Raw genomic sequence first — 20,217 nt, 5'->3', positions numbered from 1 at the left:
AAGCAATTAGACAGATGATAAGCAATGAGAAGTTGCTGAGGAAACTTCAGAGCAAGACCCACAGGTCTGCATATTATTGTGTCCTTGAAGAACTTAGAAGTTTAGGATCCCAACTTGGAGTATATGGAGAGCAGAGGCCCCGTTTTATGCTTTTCTTTTAAAACACACTCTTAAACATGATTTAAAAAAAAAACAAAACACTTGTGTCATGCTGTTATTGATTATAGCCTTAATTATTTTGCTGCCGAAGTCAGAGACTGGGATAATTTGATGGGAATTGTTTTAGAAAGTACTTATATTTAAGATCTTATGAGTTTTGCTCAATACCTTATACTTGGTGACACATTCACTATTTTCTTTCTTTTAAATGCAATTTAGGTAGTTAATATTAACTACATTTTAAATTACTTAAGTGGTAGAATTCTATGCCACCTCATTTATCTCATGGAGCTATTTTTTGAATATTTTGATGCCAAATTAGCATTGTTGCTGTGTGAGAAAAATTGAAGTGATAAAGTTTCTTGAGACATTTTTTAAAAAATAAATGAATGTAACACATAGACCACATTAACATTTTATCTGTTAGAACTGTAAGCTACAGCTCTATTTCAAATACAAAATAGTGAATTTCCTTAAGCTCAAAGTCTGATTTGCCATGAGATATGCGAACACTATTCTGCTCTTTATCTTAGATCTAAGTACAGCTGCTTGATTCAATCCCCTTCTGTTTCAAAAGAAGTAAATAGCATGCCCAAGGTCAGATCACTGATCAGTGGCAGAGCTGGGACTGAATCCAAATCTCTGGACCTTGATTTAGTGCTTTTTTCAGGCATATGACATTGATCTGTTTTATTTTTTTTCCAACTAGCATACACTTCCCAGACAACCTTCTAATAGCTACACTATGTGTACTTCCAATCCTGCTTTACAAAAACGTGGAATTAAAATCCATACTTAGAAACTAGTAGGTAAATAAATTAGAAAATTTCTATTATCTGTACCCAATGATTCACCATAGCATTGCTCCAAGTGAGTGTTTTCTTTCTGCTTTTTTAGGGCCACAGCCGTGGCATGTGAAAAATCCCTGCGAGGGGTCGAATCAGAACTACGGCTGCCAGCCTACACCTCAGCCACAGCAACATAGGATCTGAGCCGCATTTGCGACCTACACCATAGCTCACGGCAATGCCGGATCCCTGACCCACTGAGTGAGGCCAGGGATGGAACCTGCGTCCTCGTGGATACCAGTTGGATTCGTTTCCACTGCGCCACAATGGGAACTCCTAAGTGAGAGTTTCTTGATGCTTTTACATTATGATCCAATTTATAAAACTTAGTTAACACATTATTTGGGGGAACTATCTATTGACCAAGGGCCCATCCATCTACTCTCTCTAGAGAGGATCGTGAGAGAAACATGGAATTTCGGGCTGGAGACCATTTACAGATCATCTATCCCAAGGACATGACAAAACCATAGAAAAAAAACTGTGGTGATCAGGCACCTGTTTCTGAATGAGCTCCTGTCCTTTCTCTGGATGCATATGTACAAGGTTCAGCTGTGGAGACACTGATCTCCTGAAAGGATAAATATCCCGGACGTAGGTCTGTGGTGGGATTACACAAGGGCAAAAAAGAGTTCAAAGGATTAAATTTTGACTTTCATTTCTTCTTTACCCAAGAATCAGACAAACAAAAGTTGTATTTCTAAAGGTTTTGATTCTTTTTTGTTTTGGCTGCCCTGCGGCATATGGAGTTCCCAGGCCAGGGATCAGATCTGAGCCACAGTCGTGACCTATGCCACAGCTGCACCAATACAAGATCCTTAACCCACTGTGCCAGGCCAGGGATCAAATCTGCATCCAGGTTCTGCAGAGATGCTGTCTGATCCTGTTGAGCCACAGCAGGAACTCCTGGTTTTGATTGTTAATGCTTTATGCTCCCCAGTTCTACAAAATCCCAGGGAAAACAAACGCTCTCCTTAGGAAAGCTTCAAATTCCCCAGGCTGAGTACACTTTCCAAATACCAGTGTGCTCTGTCAAGAGAGAAGACACCAAAAAAAAAAAAAAAGTGAAGACACCAGAGACAATTTACGAAAACACACTCTGGAAGAAAATCATTGTCAAGTGATGCCAGTGGTCTTCTGGAAGTTTCCTTTTACTCATTAAATCAGGTTACCATGGTCATGCTTATTGTAATAGAAAGTGAAACAAGAACATTAAAATTCCATAATAGACAAGGTAGTTATAATACACGCAACTTAAATTTTCATCTCTATGAAATAATGATGAGTGACAAAATGCCTAACATCTCCTTTAATTACTACAAAGACCCTACAGTAGATACTATCATCCCCTTCACTTTACAGACAAGGACACTCAGGGTACAAAGGTAAAGTGACCAGTCAAAAGCTGCACAGATGGAAGGTGGTGTGACCCAAGTGGCCGTGCTCCTCATCTCTAAACAGGGATCCCCACCCCCACCCCACATGCAAGGTGCCCTGGGAAAGGCATGACGGACTTTTGACACAGCTCTCCACCAGTGTTATCACCGCACGGTCTCACCTTATTATAGTGGATAAGGTTCCATCGTTTATCCATGAGAAAATAGTGTGTGGACTGGGATTCTGGGATATTAAAAAACTCCAGACACTCCTAGGATGGTAACAAAAAATGTTAATGAACATTTATTGAGAATATATTATGAGGCAAGCAATAAGCTAAAAATATACAAACAAGGTAACTTCTTATAAGGAATATATATATATCTTGCCATGTTTTACATATTATATGCATTATATACACATATGAATATATATGCACACAGTAAAGAATGATTGCATAACACCTAATAGCGTGAAATAGTGCAAGGTAGGAGGAGAGGATTAAGAGGTATAAACTACTACATATAAAATAAACTTCAAGGACATATTGTACAACACGGGGAATGTAGCCAATATTATAACAGTCCCTTGTTATGGGCCACACATATGAGGACACTAGGGACAGTTCCACGGGTGGAATATTTTGCATGGGCTCCCATCCAGCTGGGAAGCCAGACAGGACATTTTTCAGGGCCACTGTTTTCAGGAATGTGCTTTGAAAAACATGTATGTTGCTTTCAGAAAAAAGCTGTAACTATAGTAACTATAAATGGAACATAACCTTTAAAAACCGTGAATCACTATGTCGTACGCCTGAAACTTCTATAATAATGTACATCGACTATACCTCAATTAGAAAGACTGAGAGTGTAATATTACTTCCTGCTCTCTTAGTGCTAAAGGGGACAGTTACAATGCAGTGATGGACTGTGGAGGCACAGTGGCATCTACTGGTCTCAATGTCAGGAAGAAGGCATGTTCAGTAGCTCCATCAATAACAACATGACCTACAGTTTTCGAGCTCTCAGTATTCACTCCAGTCTACATTCAAGGCTTCCACGCAGAGAACGTGTATCACCTTCACTGGTGTAAAAGCTCTGCTGAAAAAGAAAGTGAGACCAGAGGGGCCCCATCGTTGCTTTATTTGGGGGACACCGGTTGCGGTGGAGCCCGGGTGTGATCTCGCTGTCTCTCCTCATGCTATCCTACCCCTCAAAGTGAGTAGAAAAATGGAATGTCTGTTAAAGTTTGCTTCCCTGGGCTTAAGAGATTCTCTGGAGGGGAATAGATGAGGCCTGGAGGAAGGTTAACAATGCTTCCTACTGAAATAAAATACACAGGTCTGGCAAAGCTGAATTTCTCAGAAGTCTTTTCTATTCATGTTTGGACCAAAGTTTGGACTCTAGATAAATGAGGAATCAATGTATTAGCATACTTAGTACTTTACCTTAAAAACCTTACAAGCATGAGTAGCTATGAATTGCATTTCTTTTGAAGGGTGTAATTACTATAACCATTAGAAATACTTTTTTTTTTTTCTTTTTTGGCCTCACCTGTGGCATATGGAAGTTCCTGGGCCAGGGGTCGAATCCAAGCTGCAGATGTGACCTATGCCACAGCTGTGGCAATGCAGGACCCTTAACCTGCTGCGCCATGGTGGGAATTCCCCAAAACACTAATTCACTCCATTTATTCTAAGGTATATATTTTCTGCCTCCTCCAATCATTTCTGTCAATGGGAACTCAAGACTGAGAATTGTTCAGCTGGGTGCCACAAAAGGGACTCTGGCATAAAGCCTCAGCTGGCCTCCAGAGTTTGCCCCAAAGCTCTTGGTGTGCAAACCCAGGACAGCTCCAGAACTACCACAAGTGATGCCGGGAAGTTTCTAAGAAGGATTCATGGCATTCCAAGAGGAGTGTCATACGGCTGCTGTTGCTGAGAGGGAACCAGCATGGTTTTGTCTACGTCAGTGCAGAGCTAAAATGTCAGTGAATGTGGGGAAAATTATGCAAGGAAACAGAGGAAGTACACACGAGTGGGACAGATTCTAGAAAGGGTAAATAAATGTACATATCCATCTGAAGATAGGAAAATGCCACTTAATTCTTAACTGGATGATCACTGAAATGGCCACATACATTGTGCATACAAAAAAATTACTTCTGTCAAAAGTCATCCTTACCTTTAACAGGGCTTCAAATTGAGTGTCCTCATGCACTGGTAACTGGGTTGGGATATCACATTCATTCTGTCCATGAACTACCAAGGTTTTGGTACCTACAGAAGGTAAAAATCATAATAAACTGACTTCTCCTATAAAGAAGTTTGTTTATAAAGGACAAAACATTGAAATGTTGTTACTAAGCTGATGTTTTTGTTATTATTATGACATCCGTGAGTGTTTAATATGAGTTGTATATTGTCCTAACTGCACTCCTTTGTTTATAGGTAAATATGTATTTTAAATATGTTTACTTATTATTTAAGAATGACAGTTACCATTTATGGAGTTCCCAACATTTTTAAATGGTTTTATGTGCATAGTCATATTTAAATCTCATAGTGACCCTGTGATATGGGTATTACTATTTTCACCTTATAAATGAGGAAACAGAGAGAACTTATTCTTATAAATAAGAACATTTTTTTGGCTGTGCCCACGGCATGCAGAAGTTCCAGAGCCAGGCATCGAACCCACGCCACAGCAGTGACAACGCCAGATCTTTAACCCACTGAGCCACCAGGGAATTCCAAGAACTTATAAGTAAGATACACATTTATTTAGTGGAAGAGTCAGAATTCAAGCCTTAAACATTGCAATAAATAATATATTCCTATATTTTAAAGGAGATGATCAGGAAATAATGGTTGAAAAAATATAAACAGAGAAATTAGCAAGAGCAATGTAATTTATTATTATTATTTTTAGGACTGCATCTGAGACATATGGAGGTTCCCAGGCTAGGGGTCAAATTGGAGCTGTTGCTGCCGGCCTATGCCACAGCCACAGCAACGTGGGATCCACGTTGCTGTGGCGTCTGTGACCGACACCACAGCTCACGGCAAAGCTGGATCCTTAACCTACTGAGCAAGGCCAGGGATGGAACCTGCAATCTCATGGATCCTAGTCAGGTTTGTTAACTGCTAGGCCATGAAGGGAATGCCTGTAAAAAGCAATGTAATTTAAATGTACATTTTCTGCATTATACCTTATCTCTACCTTGTTCCTTAATTGTAAATCTTTGTGAACATATGATATACTTTGATTTTTAATGAGTTGATTTTGAGTATATGACTGACAATATGAGTTTCTGTGCTGGAATAAACTCCAATCTCTTTGTTAATATTCTATTGAACACATAAATACACCATTACCATTTATCGAATGCTTACTGTGTGTCAGGTATGACAGCAAGTATTTTATAAACCTAAACTCATTCATTCCTCACGATTGTGAAGTGTGAATCATATCTCCATTTTACACATGAATAAAGAAAGCTTAAATACGGTGTACTATTTCATAGCTAATACTAATTATACAGATGACAAACGGCAGTGCCTCTCTGCTGTCAGAATATGTGTTCTTATTTACACGTAATTTTGTCTTTCTCTTTTTTTAGTATATGTATCATTTCACATTTTCTTAGTCAAGGAGAAAACCTTGGGCAAAATTTTTATCTCTAAGAAAGACAAGCTATCCAAAGTGAAAAAGGAACTGTATCTAGAGTTTACATCAGACTGCGTGTTCTTTTGTAAATCTCCTTCCTGCTTTTCTCGTTTCCAATTTTTCATAAAGCTGCCTCTCAGTGAGTTTACAAAAGCCTGGGGCCCATGCCATGCAAACAATATTATTCTCCTTGCTGTGCCAGAAACTCATTCAAAAAGGCTCTCAGTTTGGCTGGCCCTCTGCGATAGACTTCAATACATCTTTCACCTCGGCAGCCCTTCAAGGGCTCATTCATGTGAATCTTAGTTCTGATGTCTCCCTTTTCATCTGGCAATTGGTGACTGTAAAAGGGCCTATTGTATTTCTTCAGATTGTATTCAACAAAAGTTCTTTGAAGCACTCAGTACCACGGTCAGACCTCTGAAAAGTTTTCTCATGAATGAAATAGACACTTGGTCTCTAAAAGGATTATTTATACTTTGAAAAAAGTTAAGTCATCCAAAAGCAGTACCTGGCATTGAAGCGGTCACCAGGAGCTTTACCTCACACTGCTCCTTCTTCATGGTCTGCTTCAGATCCTTGAAGAACAGGCCTTCGACATAACCCACCACCTCCCACAGGAAAGTCAGAGTGGCTGAAATGGCATCCATCCCCCACTCGCAGGGGGTCCGTACAAAGTACATGATTAATCCCACCTACAAGTCAGAACAGGAAGAGGTCACAAAGGCATGATAATCCTGAGCCTCCATTCTCATTTCCTTGGGTTTTCCTTTCTTTTTAATGTGTTTTAAAAAAATTTTTAATTTGCTTATTTTGCTTTTTAGGGCCGCATCTGTGGCATATGGAAGTTCCCGGGCTAGGGGGTCCAGTCGGAGCTACAGCTACTGGTTTACACTACAGCCACAGCCGATCCGAGCCACATCTGCAACCCACACCACAGCTCACGGCAACGCCAGATCCCTGACCCACTGAGCGAGGCCAGGGACTGAACCTGCATCCTCATGGATACTAGCTGGATTTGTTTCTGCTGAGCCACAACAGGAACTCCTTGGCTTTTCTTTTCTTAATTAAATATTCTTTGGTGCCTTTGTATGCTCGGTTCAAATGCTTCTCTATTGCTTTCCATGGCAGTAAGCAGAGGAGAGTATAATTGGAAAACTAGCCAGAACAGACTGCCTTACATTTTTGTTATCACTGAAAGACTTAATTCTTAAGAAGAAAGCAAAAGATCATTTCTCCAGGCTTCAAGCCACCTGGTAGCTTATGTACTTGGGCCACCCAAAGTGAATCTCTGTATGATGTTTGCCCAGACACTATTTGCTGCTTGGATTATGTCTAACAGTTTGACCCAAGAACACTTTGCTTGGCTAAATCAATAAACTTAAAGATTTTGTGTCCTCTGAAATAATTTTGAAAAACTATGTGCTTTGTTGTACATTTCACGTCGCCGTTTTATAATGTCTCATCCTAAGTTTCCTTTCTGTTAACCTGAAGAGAACATACTAAACATTCTCTACATTGAAATAAGAGGAGCACTAGTGTAACTGGAATGTGTACTTCATTAGAGTTGATGAAATAAGTCTTAACTACCTTATTCAATAATGCACAACAAAAATCTGAAATAACGTAAAAACCACCCATTGGCTTTTATTTATTTTTCTTAAATCTAGAAAACTTTCCAGTTACATTGCAAGAATCAGTGTCACTGAGTCCACTGTGGTGGTTCTGAGGGCTGAATACCCTCGTGATGGCCAAACCTCACCCCTAGTAGAAACCTATAAAAAGATAAGAACAGGTGGGAAGTCCTAAGGGTTTAAAGCCTCGATCAATTATAAATGAGGCTTCCTTAAAACTACTACAGTAGGTCAGATCCTTTCTCTGTCTTAACATGTCTGTTCAATGCAGCCTGGTGGTATCTGGGATGGTCAGAGAGGCTCTCTTTGGTGTATAGGAGGAGAATGGCTATTGAGATGGCAGTCGTGCTCAAGAAGTGTCAGTAAGGATCAGAGAAACGAGACTTTGGAGATTTGTTCCTTTAAAACTATCTGGACAGCAAACCACTTTAAAAGTCTTCATATACCCCCAGGTATGCTTAGACCCCAGATTAAAGATCACTGGGTCAAGGTAGGCAGTATATTTAAACATCCCCAATAATGTCTGGAAGAGATGGGTCACTGTTCTCAACATCCCCACCATATACATCTACAATAATCATTAGAAAAGAGAGATGTACAGTAAGGCCAATAGTTTAAAAAGGGCTCTGCCCTTCACTGTTTTGCCATTCTGAGTATAAGACCCCTTTCTCTAGTTCACCCAAGGCATTCATGTGCTTGGGACTCAGAGAAAGATTAGGGTTTAGATGCAAATGCAAAAATAGGACTTTACATTCATGCAGAACAAGATTATATGGCAAGAGGCCAAAGTGTTGTTAGCCTTTTTCTCTATCAGGTTATCAATGGTCTAGTTGGGAGGACTTAGGTCTATCATTAAGGCTTAGTTGGAGTTGACAGGAGAGTAGGGCAGAAGGGAAATGAAATGCTCATCTTTCTTGTCCCTGGGCTAAAGGATGGAGGGGAGTACTGGTCCAAGTAAGCGTTTCCCCTATCCAGTGACCTGGGGGAAGGAGCAGACACCCTGAAGAGTGTCTCTTGCCTCCAGTCTCTGGGTCTCTGACAAGAGTTCACCACAGAGCCTTTTGATACTGACCTGGATACAATGTAAGCTTGGCAGGGCATGTACTTAAATTGAAGGAGGCCCTGATATTTGGCTTTGCTAATCTACCTTGAGTTTGTGTTTGGTACAGGCAGGACCAAGAAGTCGTAGAAAGCTTGGCTGGAGAGCTTTCTTAATAGAATTGCCATGGTGGTTCACTGAGCAGGATGCTCTAGCCAAAGGACTCCTGAGCTAAAGCCCCATGGGACTTGCAACCAGAACTCAGAGGCATGTGTAGCACTAGCAGGAGCTGAGGTGAGGCGAAGTTTCCTGGCAAACACTGCTGGAAGCAGATTGGGTTTATAAATTCCTCCAGACAGTCATCCAGCAACCAGACAAATAAAGAGCATTGTCTCACAGCGGAGGAGCCAGAGCAAGCATTGAACGAGAACAGAGTGCTAAACAAAGGTCTTTTTTTCTCTCCAAGTTTTAGAGATGAAAGAAGTTGGAAGGGAGGAGAATTCCTAGAGACTAAGTATTTTTAGCTTAGAGAGAGTGAACACTATTCAAAGGTACTATTTATATATTTGTATCAGTCTGAACTTAAAACTGGATTGGATACTAATTTATATTTTCCCCCTTGTCAACCCACAGGTGGGCACCCATGGTGAAAACCAAATCAGTCATAGACATGAGAAAAGAATTACAAATTTTCTCTGCACATCAGAGTTGTAGTATGGGTTAAATTTATCATCCTACTACAGATGCATTTGGATAACTCTCCCATTTCCCCACTTGCCAGAAGACCAGTGATGGCAAGGAAGACATTCTCTCAACACTGAAATTCATTTGCCCATCTGTTTGCTTGGATTAAGGTGCAGTTTCAAAGAATAGTCATGCCAACAGTCCCAAAATTGCATATTTATATAGGATGTAAGGAGGAGAATATAAAGAAACTGGTACATTCCGAAGAGTTCAGGAAGGAGCTGTCAGGATAGTGTAAAGCAGATCGTTGCTATGGAAAAATACTCACAAATACTTTCCATTTTGAGCAACACTTTCCTGCATGTGTGTGTATATGTGTTTTTAAGCAGCAAGATGAGAAAAGGGATAGAATGACAAAAATGACATATACTTTTTCTAAACAGAAAACCAAAAATTAAGAATGGACATGAAGAAGCTGTATACGGCCAAAGGACAACAGAGAGAAAACAGAAATTTACTGAGTGCCCACCACATGCCAAGGATTATGCTGGAAGGGGTTTCTCTAAACAGTGTAAGATTTAGGTGACCCTGATTCACCTCTAGTCACATAAGTAATGGGAACTTTCTGACAGAAAATCTTCCAAGACCTTTTTCTCACGTTGCTGCTTCCTACTCGGAAAGGAACATTTATAACCTACTGGAAAGTGAAACTCACCAAGTAGTTGAAGAGGATGTGTGATGTCTGAGCAGGAAAGTCTCCGATATTCAGGAGAAGTTTGCGCAGCATGTACATTAACTCATCCTGAAAGAACAACAGAATTTTGATGTCTCATCTAGCCTCTGTGCCGTAGGAAATAAAACTAACTCCTTGAAAAGCAAGGGGGAGGGATTTTCCTTACTTTGGTTTCCTTTTTTTTTTCCTTACTTTTTTTTTTCTTTTTTATCCCCTTACTTTTGATTTCCTTTATGATCAGCATGTTAATATGGTTTATGGGATACCTATTAGATGCTATTTAAACCAACTGTTATACCTTCCCTAGAAGCTAATTCTGAAATTACTAAGCAGTGGTCAGATAACTTTAAAAAAAAAATAAACATTTCAACTGTGTCTATGTGTCACAGGCAAATCAGAGGAAGGCTATATATTGAGTCAACTCTATTTTCCAGGGTGGCCAGGTGTGAAGGAAATGTGAGGAGCCCCTATCTGAAGAAATCATTAAACAAACTAGGTTTATTGAACTTCATAGTTCTGCTTCCCAGGTTTTGCAGCAGAGATAAAGCTAGGCCAAGAGAGGATAAATGGAGATGTTTATAATTAACCTTCCTTTTAGAAACTAAATTTAATCTTCCAGCAAACAGAACTATAACATAGAAATGAAGAATTTGTAATCATTAGTATATTTGCCATTGCTCAGAAAACTACTTTTATTTGGCATAATCTTATTACAGGGTGGCCTGGCAAATTAGATTTTTTGATTAATGGAGAGTTTCAATTTATTCTAATAATCCCACCTGCATTACACACTACCCGCCAATCAGAATTGAGTAAATGTACCCAACAGCAAAAACATTAGCATGAATGTAATCTTTGTTTAAAAGACTGAGACTCTTTCTGTTATCTTAGGGTCATTACACATACATAACATCAGTTAATGGACAAGTTCAAAAGAGAACAGCAAAGTTTAATTTTTAATCATTATCATTTTCCAAAGTACTTGGCTATGTGTCAGAGGACATTGCTATTGCATGAATATCACTGTAAAGTCCGTTCCTTGATTTTAACCATGTTCATACACATAGCTACAGAGCTCCACTATAAAGAAAGAAATTTACTTGTCTATTGCTGATGGTCAGTTTTTCCAGAAAATGTCGAAGAACTGTTGATGGATCTTCAATTAGACAATTCCATAAGACTTGCTGAGCCACAGCACTCACTTTAGAAGAGAAAGGAAATTGGACATTTGTCTTAAATGGAGATAAACTTATTAGACCAAGTATTCAAACAATTTACCAAGCTTAAATTAATCTCTCTAAAAGTTTTGCCTTAAAAAGTTTCTGAACATTCTTCCTATTGAAAGGTAGGTATTTGTTCTCTTTGTTTTTGTTTTCAAACATCCTAGTCTATAAAGAAAAAGTGACAAAAGGATGGTCTTTAACTATTAGCATTGCTTTTGTAAAGAATGCATTTGTGATATACAGTGGAATATTATTCAGCCATAAAAAGGAGATCCTGCCATTTGCAGCAATAAGGATGGACTTTGAGGGTGTTTTGCAAAAATAAAATAAGTCAGACAAAGGCAAATATTGTATGATCTCACTTACATGTGGGATCTAAGAAAAACTCAACTCATAAATACAGAGAACAGATTGGTTGCCAGAGGCATGTGGTGGGAGTGGGAGGGAGGAGTAAAGGTGGTTAAAAATTATAAACGTTCAGTTATAAGATGAATAAATCCTGGGGATGTAATGTATAGAACGGTGGCTATAGTTAACAATACCATATTGCATATTTGAAAGTTGTTAAGAGAATAGTTCTTAAAAGTTCTCATCATAAGAAAAAAAATTATAACCATGTGTGGTGATGTATGTTAATTAAACCTATTGTGGTAATCATTTTGCAATATATACATATATAAAATCTTTATGTTGTATACCTAAAACTAGTACAATTGTTATATGTCAATTATATCTTAATAAAAAGAATACATTTATGGAACTGTTCTGGAAATCACCCAAATATAAACAGTGCTAAGAATTGAAGTATTTATTAAGTTAAAGTCCCACTTCCTAGTTTGTCACATGGAGATTCCTCAAGTAATTATTTGATTTTTAGAAAATATGGCTTTCGTTTAAAATGCCTATGAATTAAGATGACATTTCATTGTTCACATGAATACTTTAAATAATAACTCCTTCAGGGAGTTCCTGTTGTGGCTCAGCAGAAATGAATCTGACCAGCATCCATGAAGATGCAGGTTCAACCCCTGGCCTTGCTCAGTGGGTTAAGGATCCAGCATTGCCGTGAGCTATGGTGTACGTTGCTTGCATCTGCGTTGCTGTGGCTGTGGTACGGACCAGGAGCTACAGCACTGACTTGGCACCTAGCCTGGGAACCTTCTTATGCCAAGGGTGTGGCCCTAAAAAGACAGACAAACAAACAAACAAAAACTCTTTCAGTAAGATAAAGTAGTTGAGCCAGTAGTAGTCAGAGATCCCACTTTTTTTTAAATCTTATTTTGGCTGCACCTGTGGCATGTGGAAGTTCCCTGGCCAGGAAGCGAACCTGTGCCACAGCAGTGACAGCACTCAATCTGTTAACTGCTAGTCCATCAGGGAACTGGTGCTCTCACTTCTAATAAGAATGTCTTAGGAATACATAATCATTCCTCATGTGAAAGAAAGTGCTACTTCTTTGGGGAAGGTAAGCAGGCTAAGATTGACTGGAAGTGCCCATGCTAAGAAAGCAGGTGAGTAAAAGTGAGTGGTGGGTGAGCATTAGATGATTAGCAGTTTAAATGGTTTATTTAGTTTAGTGTTCTATACTAGGGATATAGAATTTAGTATGATTTTATCTCTTAGCCTATATTTTAAATAAAAAAATACCGTTTTTTTGCTTCAGAAGCTAGCTATCCAATTAAAATTGAACTATATAAATAACATTAACAAGAGGTATATAAATATAAGCTTTAGCTTTCATGTGTTTTTACAAATAAAATAGACGTGGGTTTCTGTTAGGTTGAAATTACTTGCAAAACTATCTTTATATACTATTTTCATTCTCCTTGCTGAAGTAAGGTGTATTAATGCTTAAAATATGAAAAATAAAGGAAAAGAGAAAAATGAGATTGGTAAGTCCATCAGCCATCAAAACAAAGATATACATTTTGGAGTATGTCCTTTCATACATATAAAATACATATTTATATGCATTTAAACATAATATCATACAGAAAATATTCTCTGGCACTCAGTTTTCTTTACTTAGCAATACACTGAATACTTTTATGTTAATATTTTTCTAGAATATTATTTCTAATGTGCACAGACTGCTGTCATATGGAGGTACCATGATTAACTAACTGCTTACTTTCGCACATTTAAACTCTTTTTCAAGTACTTATTTTTAAAATTTACAATGTACAGCATCCTATATAAACCTTTATTCAGCCCTCATCACTGTCTTAGGAAATTGCTAGACATTGAAATATGTGCTAAGGGATGGTCACACTTTTAAGGTTTTCGATGCATATTGTGAAAAACTCTGTTTCAGAACGCTTGTGTTAAAATTTTACTACCATTAACAAGGTGTGACGATGCTCTCTTCTCTGAATCTCTATCAACTATCCATATTTTCATTTAAAATAATCTTTAAATTTTTAGCTGCAATGTAAGATTGCTGTTTTAAACAACAATATTACTTATAGGTGTTCCTGGCTTCCTGGCCATTGGATTGTGTATTTATACCCCGTGTCCATTTTTTTCTATTGGAGTTTTAAAAAGTTTTTTTTTTTTCAGGGCTGCACCCATGGCATATGGAATTTCCCAGGCTAAGGTTCTAATCAGAGCTATAGCTGCTGGCCTAAACCACAGCCACAGCCACAGCAACACCAGATCCTTAACCCACTGAGCAAGACCAGGGATCAAACCTGCATCCTCATGGATACTAGTCTGGTTTGTTACCTCTGAGCCATGATGGGAACTCCCTAAAAAGCCGTTATTCAGTTATAGAGGTTTTTTCCTAAAATGACATTAAGAATAGTAACCTGTTATCAATCACACATGTAACTCATCTTTACCCCTACTTTACTATTTCATTTTGTAATTATTCTCTTTAGATAGTACCTCCGGGAAAATAATCAAGTGAGAAAGATGGTATTAATGATGTCAAGCCAAGAGCTAAGATTTCTAAGGTGGCCAAAATCACTATTTGATTTCTAGGTGGCCACATGAGTGTTGTTCTGTTCTCTGGTCATAAACAATGCTCCTGGACCAGCCTGCATTATTTTATTTATTATGTTTTTCTTTTGACAGCCACACCTGCAACATATGGAATTTCCCAGGTCAGGGGTGGAATTGGAGCTACGGCTGCCAGCCTACGTCACAGCCACAGCAACACCACATCTGGGCTGCACTGATTACCTACGCTGCAGCTTGTGGGAATGCCAGATCCTTAACCCACTGAGTGAGGCCAGAGTACGAAGCTGAATCCTTATGGACACTAGGTCAGGTTCTTAATCTGCTGAGCCACAACGGAAACTCCTAAACTGCATTACTTTAAGTGTAATTTCTTGGGCTTTAAGTTTGTGCATGGAGAAGGTAGAGAAAGTGATAGCGTTAGTAGATACTGTATTAGAAATCTATAATTACAACATTTGCTAACACGACTCCACGTGGCCAGTGGTTCATGTCTTCATGAATGGTCCTTTAACAGATGAACACCTTAAGTATTTGTTAGTGTGGCCGATGGTTTTATGAGTCAAAACCGTACCTGCAACGCCGTCTTCCCGCACCTCACCATCCTCCATCAGATGGACAATGGGGAGCACTGCTGCACAGATGCAGGCCGGGAACACGGCCTGTGGGGGCTGAGGCACGTGGTGGTTGGGCGTGTGTTCCGTGGTGTGCTCCTCATCTGAAGAGGGAGACATAATCGGGGTGCTTCTCTCAGTATTGTGATTCTCATGCAATAACCTTTCTCAGGCCAAGGCCTCCTTATCAAACATTCCTTTGTGTGTAGTCCAGTTGACCCAGTATCATATGTTGGAAAGACTATTCTTTATTCTTTCTCCACTGAATTTTCATGGCATCGTTTTCAAACATGAAATCAACATAGATGTAATGTAAAGTGGACTTCTGGTTCCTATTTATTCCATTGCTCTGCATGTCAATCCTTAAGTCAGTATGATGCAATCTTGATTACTGTCACTTTGTGGTAAGTTTCAAAATTGGAAAGGTGGGTTTTCCAACTTTGTTCTTCATTTCCAAGATTACGATGTCTATTTAAGGGTGTGGAACAATTGAAAGCCTCATACTTTTTGGGAGGAATGTAAAATGATACAGATACTTTTGAAATCGCTTGGCAGTTCCCTTCACAATACTTACACATAGCTGTGGGTAGCAGCATAATTTATCCTAACCAAAAGGAAACAACCCAAATGTCCACTAACTGATGAACTGATGAACAAAATGTGTCATATCCATGTAATGGAACATTATCTGGTAATAGGAAGGAATGAAGAATTGTTACATTTGACGACATGGATCGACCTTGAAAATATTATGCTGAGTGAAAGAATCCAGTCACAGAAGGCCATATATTATATGACTTCAGTCATACAAAATGTGCAGACTAAGTAAATCCATAGAAATAGAAATTATTCTTTTTTTTTTTGTCTTTTTGCCTTTTTCTAGGGCCCTCCTGTGGCATATGGAGGTTCCCAGGTTAGGGGTCTAATTGGAGCTGTAGCCACCCGCCTACACCAGAGCCACAGCAATGTGGGATCCAATACACGTCTGCGACCTACACCACAGCTCAAGGCAACGCTGGATCCTTAACCCGCTGAGCAAGGGCAGGGATCAAACGCACGACCTCATGGTTCCTAGTCAGATTCGTTAACCACTGTGCCATGATGGGAACTCCTTTTTTTTCTTTTTTTTTTTTTTGGCCATACCTATGGCATGAGGAAGTTCCTGAGCCAGAGATTGAGTCTATGCCACAGCAGTGACAACATGGGATCTGTTAACTACCAGGCCCCCAGGGAACTCCAAAAGTAGATTATTTCTTGTCAGGGGTTGTGGGGAGTGGTGGATGAGAAGTGACTAATAATAGGAATACAGTCTTTTTGGGGGGATAATGAAAATATTCTAAAATTAGGTAGAGGTGATGGTTGCACACTCTACATATGTATTAACAACCACTGCATTATATACTTCAAAAGGGTGAATTTTATAGTATGTGAATTTTGTCTCAATAAAGGTGTTATAAAAAATACAGATATGCCTTAAGCTCCTTTTCCATAAGTTGTGATTAATTAGTGTTGGTCATTTTTGAAGTTCCCCAGAGTTGCGCAGTGAAGGGTTGAGACCCACTGGTGTCTGTATAATTTTTTGATGACTTTATAAATCAGTGATGAAATGTGTATACTCATGAAGCAGCGAGTCCCAGACAGTGATTTATCATTAGAGAAGCCTAGTCTTTAAATTCTTGGAACTGAAAAGTATCACATTTCCCCCAGAATCAGATTTCATTACAGGAGCAGCATGAACTCTGTTCTTGCTTTGATTGTTAAATTATTCCGGAAAAGCATCCTAAAGCATCCTACTGAGTCTTAGCTACGCACTGCAGTTACCTGAGCAGATTTTAAAAATACTGGGGTGGGGAGTCTGATCCTTAGAGTTTCTGATTTGGTCTTGAGTGTGATCTGAGCCTTTTTAAAAGCTCCCTGGTTGACTGCACCGGGTGGCCAGGGTTGAAAATTGTCAACTGCCTGGAATAATGTTTACTGAAGCTTCAGCAATATGATTTCATGTAATGTAACTAAAATAAAACCAATGTATTAAGGTTATTTGCTGGATTAAATTCAACAATAAGTTTTTTAGAATACCACTCAATTTTATTTTTAGAACTTCATGAGGCAAATTGTTCAATGAAGACAGTGTAATGAATTGAGATGATATCAATTAAAATTGTTTCAAAACATGTAATTCACAAGGAATAAAGAACACATGTGCAAAGGACCCACCTTCGGCACTGACAGCTGAACGCACTGACCAGACTGACCCTCGGCGGAAAGAGTAATTCCTGTGGGAAGTGCTGGAGGTACAGGATGGACTCACAGACAGTCGACGGGATGCCAGATTGGTGACTTCTTCTACTGGCAATGGAAATGGGGAATGTCAACTTTGGTTTTTTTTTTTTTTTTTTTTTTTGGCTGTGCTAGAAATCTGAGGTATGGAATTGAACTTGAGCCAGTTCTTAACTGCTAGGCCACTAGGGTATTCCAAGTTCAGTCTTTTTTTTTTTTTGGTCTTTTTAGGGTCAGCATATGTAGGTTCCCAGGTTGAATCAGAGCTATAGCTGCTGGCCTACATCACAGCCACAGCAACACAGAATCTGAGCAGCATCTGCAACCTACACCACAGCTCATGGCAACACCGGATCCTTAATCCACCGAGCAAGGCCAGGGATTGAACCTGTGTCCTCATGGATGCTAGTCAGATTCATTTCTACTGAGCCATGTCAGGAACTCTGAATTTTGGTCTTTTAACAAAAAAGTTATCATCCCAACTATGTTTGTACTTACATCAAAGTATATTTGCTCTTGGAGCATAAAGTTTAAGTAATTTAGAGTGTACTTAGGAGGAAAAAAAAAAAAAGCTTACAGAAAGATAGACAATTCATCCCAAAGATTTTTGCAAAAGCAGGGCAGAGAATCACTGATTTTAGAATGGTATTCTGATAACAATCAACAAACTACCTGCACTTGTGACATTTGAATGCAGTGAGTGGACCAACCCCGTTTTTAAGGATGAAAGATTGATTATGTGTACTTTAGCACACACTGCATTCAGCTGTTGCCTGCATCATAGTCATTCCTTGATCTACTACCATATTGGTTCATTCAATATAGCTAGTGAAAATCCCCTGTAAACAAGCCAGCTCTAAATATTTTTAAAAAGACAACTTTTCTCTTTCTAAAGATAGTGTCAGGAGGTGAGAGAGATGGGGTATATCACCTCAGGTCACATAAAACGGTCAATGTTTATGTCAAAGTAAGTCCTTTCCCTTTCCTGTGACTCCACCCCCAAGAGTCCAGTGTGTAAAGGGCACCTTCTTCTTCTGGCTCTGCACTGGGTGTGCAGGTGGGCTCGTAGCAAGCCTCCTGGGTGATGGGGATGGCGGTGATGAGGCTGGCTTCTCGCCCAAGACGTTTCTTCTCTTCCTCCTGTTGCAAGTTCTTTAGGATGTGTTCTGCCCTTTGATGGGAGCGGGACACAGCCCGGGCTGAAAAGGATTTCTATGGAGACATGAAGGTAAGTTTACTTACTAGCAACTCTTCTGCAAGGTCTCAGGCATAAAGAGTGTTCTAATGAATGACACAAATATGGTATTTTGTCCTCAGGAAATTTTAGGGCATCCATGATCTAGTTTTATGGAGATTTATTTGTTTGTTTCTTTTTCTACCAAGTGTCTGGACTGTATACAATTAAGCTAATTTTTTTTCATTCAACATGAATAATTCTTTGAGGATATTTGTGATTTCTGGAAAGAATCCTATTTTACCTTAAGAATAAAATATCAATAGTTTATTCTTTAAATACTGACATCAAATAAACACTTTTAATACTCTGTTTCTTTACAAAATTTCTTGAACTGGGTTTAAATGATGGACATTTATTTCATAAGGTTAATAAAAGAGAAATAACTATGAGAAGGAAGAATAAAATGATCTCTCATATGAAGTAATTAATTATGTATTTTTGTATCTTAAGATCCACCATACTGTAAATACCTACTATTTATAAATATTAATAGTTAATAATATTAAATAATAAATATTAATAATAGAAAATACAGTGGGACACTGTAAATGCTTAACAATATTTGTAGAAACAAAGCTGCTGAATGGACATTATGAGAATTGATACTGTTACTAAGGTTGAATGTACAATTTGACTCTGTTTATCAGCAGCAAAAGCATAAATAGATAAGGAACAATAAAGGAGAGAAGATTCACTCTGCAAAGTGGCCATTCCATTTGTGCCTTTAATCATGATGCTTATGCTGAGACAAATTCCACAAGCTCTGGGGATGAAGTCATTGGTCTCAGAGCAGGGAAATAATTGTTCATGCTCTTCACTATGAATCGGAAGTAATGTCCACATACAATAGCATTTCTACATCTCTTTCCTGGCCAGTGATTGTGAGGATTTTAGAGACAAACAAGGAACGTTGGTCATTCTAGAGGACTGTAGTCATTGAAGCTCCCATTATGCAGGATCTTGACATAAGACTAAAGGTTTCCTATAAGGAATGACATAAGAGCAATTAAGCGCATTTGATGGGCCACAAGGCAATTCACTTTCAAGCCAGCCAGGGGTTAAGCTGGTTTATTATAATAAGGTAAGGTATGAATTACAGAATAAGGGAAAGATTACTGGATAGAGAGTCAGACGACTTGCTCTGAAATTCACTGTGAACTTGGGCAACAGAATGTACTTTGCTGGAATTACTGCATGTATGAGGGAAGAACTAAGTGTGCCTTTCCCTTTGGCCCAAAACCATCAAATATGAAGGTACAGTGTGTAGAAGAATTAAAATAAAAATATTTTGATAGGTAGAGTTCAAACAAATAGTTTTTTTGAAAAGAATACTGCAAATACCTAGAATATATGATGTGCAAAAAATTTCTCTCTCTTTTTTCTTTTTTTATGGCCATACTTGTGGCATATGGAAGTTCCCAGGTCAGGGATCAAATCTGAGCCACAGCTGCAACCTATGCCACAGCTTCAGCAACACAGGATCCCAGTATATGCAGCCAGGGATTAAACCCACACTACCACAAGTGACCTGAGCTGCTGCAGTTGGATTCTTAACTCACCGCACCAGGGCAGGAACTCCTCAACCAACTTTTTAAAGAAGCATGAATAAAAAAGCCAATAATGTTTTTTGTTTGCTTTTTTTTTTTTTTTTTTTTTTTTAAGGGCTGCACCTGAGGCATATGAAAGCTCCCAGGCTAGAGGTCTAATCAGAGCTGCAGCTGCTAGACTATACCACAGCCACAGCCATGCCAGATCCAAGCCACATC

At 38.9% G+C, this 20,217-nt stretch overlaps 1 protein-coding gene across 3 annotated transcripts in view; it reads right to left on the bottom strand.

Moving 5' to 3' along the window:
* Positions 1 to 20,217, bottom strand: part of UNC80 (unc-80 homolog, NALCN channel complex subunit) — a 223,869-nt gene that overhangs the window by 57,502 nt on the left and 146,150 nt on the right. For all 3 annotated transcript variants that reach the window (XM_047773388.1, XM_047773387.1, XM_047773389.1), the window contains 9 exons: positions 18,240 to 18,426; positions 17,152 to 17,283; positions 14,898 to 15,041; positions 11,243 to 11,343; positions 10,125 to 10,211; positions 6,564 to 6,747; positions 4,568 to 4,662; positions 2,566 to 2,655; positions 1,506 to 1,607 (listed from right to left, as the gene is read on the bottom strand). In XM_047773388.1, coding sequence (XP_047629344.1) covers positions 1,506 to 1,607; positions 2,566 to 2,655; positions 4,568 to 4,662; positions 6,564 to 6,747; positions 10,125 to 10,211; positions 11,243 to 11,343; positions 14,898 to 15,041; positions 17,152 to 17,283; positions 18,240 to 18,426 — 1,122 coding nt within the window. The remainder of the gene's footprint in view (positions 1 to 1,505; positions 1,608 to 2,565; positions 2,656 to 4,567; positions 4,663 to 6,563; positions 6,748 to 10,124; positions 10,212 to 11,242; positions 11,344 to 14,897; positions 15,042 to 17,151; positions 17,284 to 18,239; positions 18,427 to 20,217) is intronic.

The sequence above is a fragment of the Phacochoerus africanus genome, chromosome 3 (assembly GCF_016906955.1).
Source record: "Phacochoerus africanus isolate WHEZ1 chromosome 3, ROS_Pafr_v1, whole genome shotgun sequence".
NCBI lineage: Eukaryota > Metazoa > Chordata > Mammalia > Artiodactyla > Suidae > Phacochoerus > Phacochoerus africanus.
Note: the sequence above shows the minus strand (reverse complement) of the source record. Positions and strands in the feature narration are given on the sequence as shown.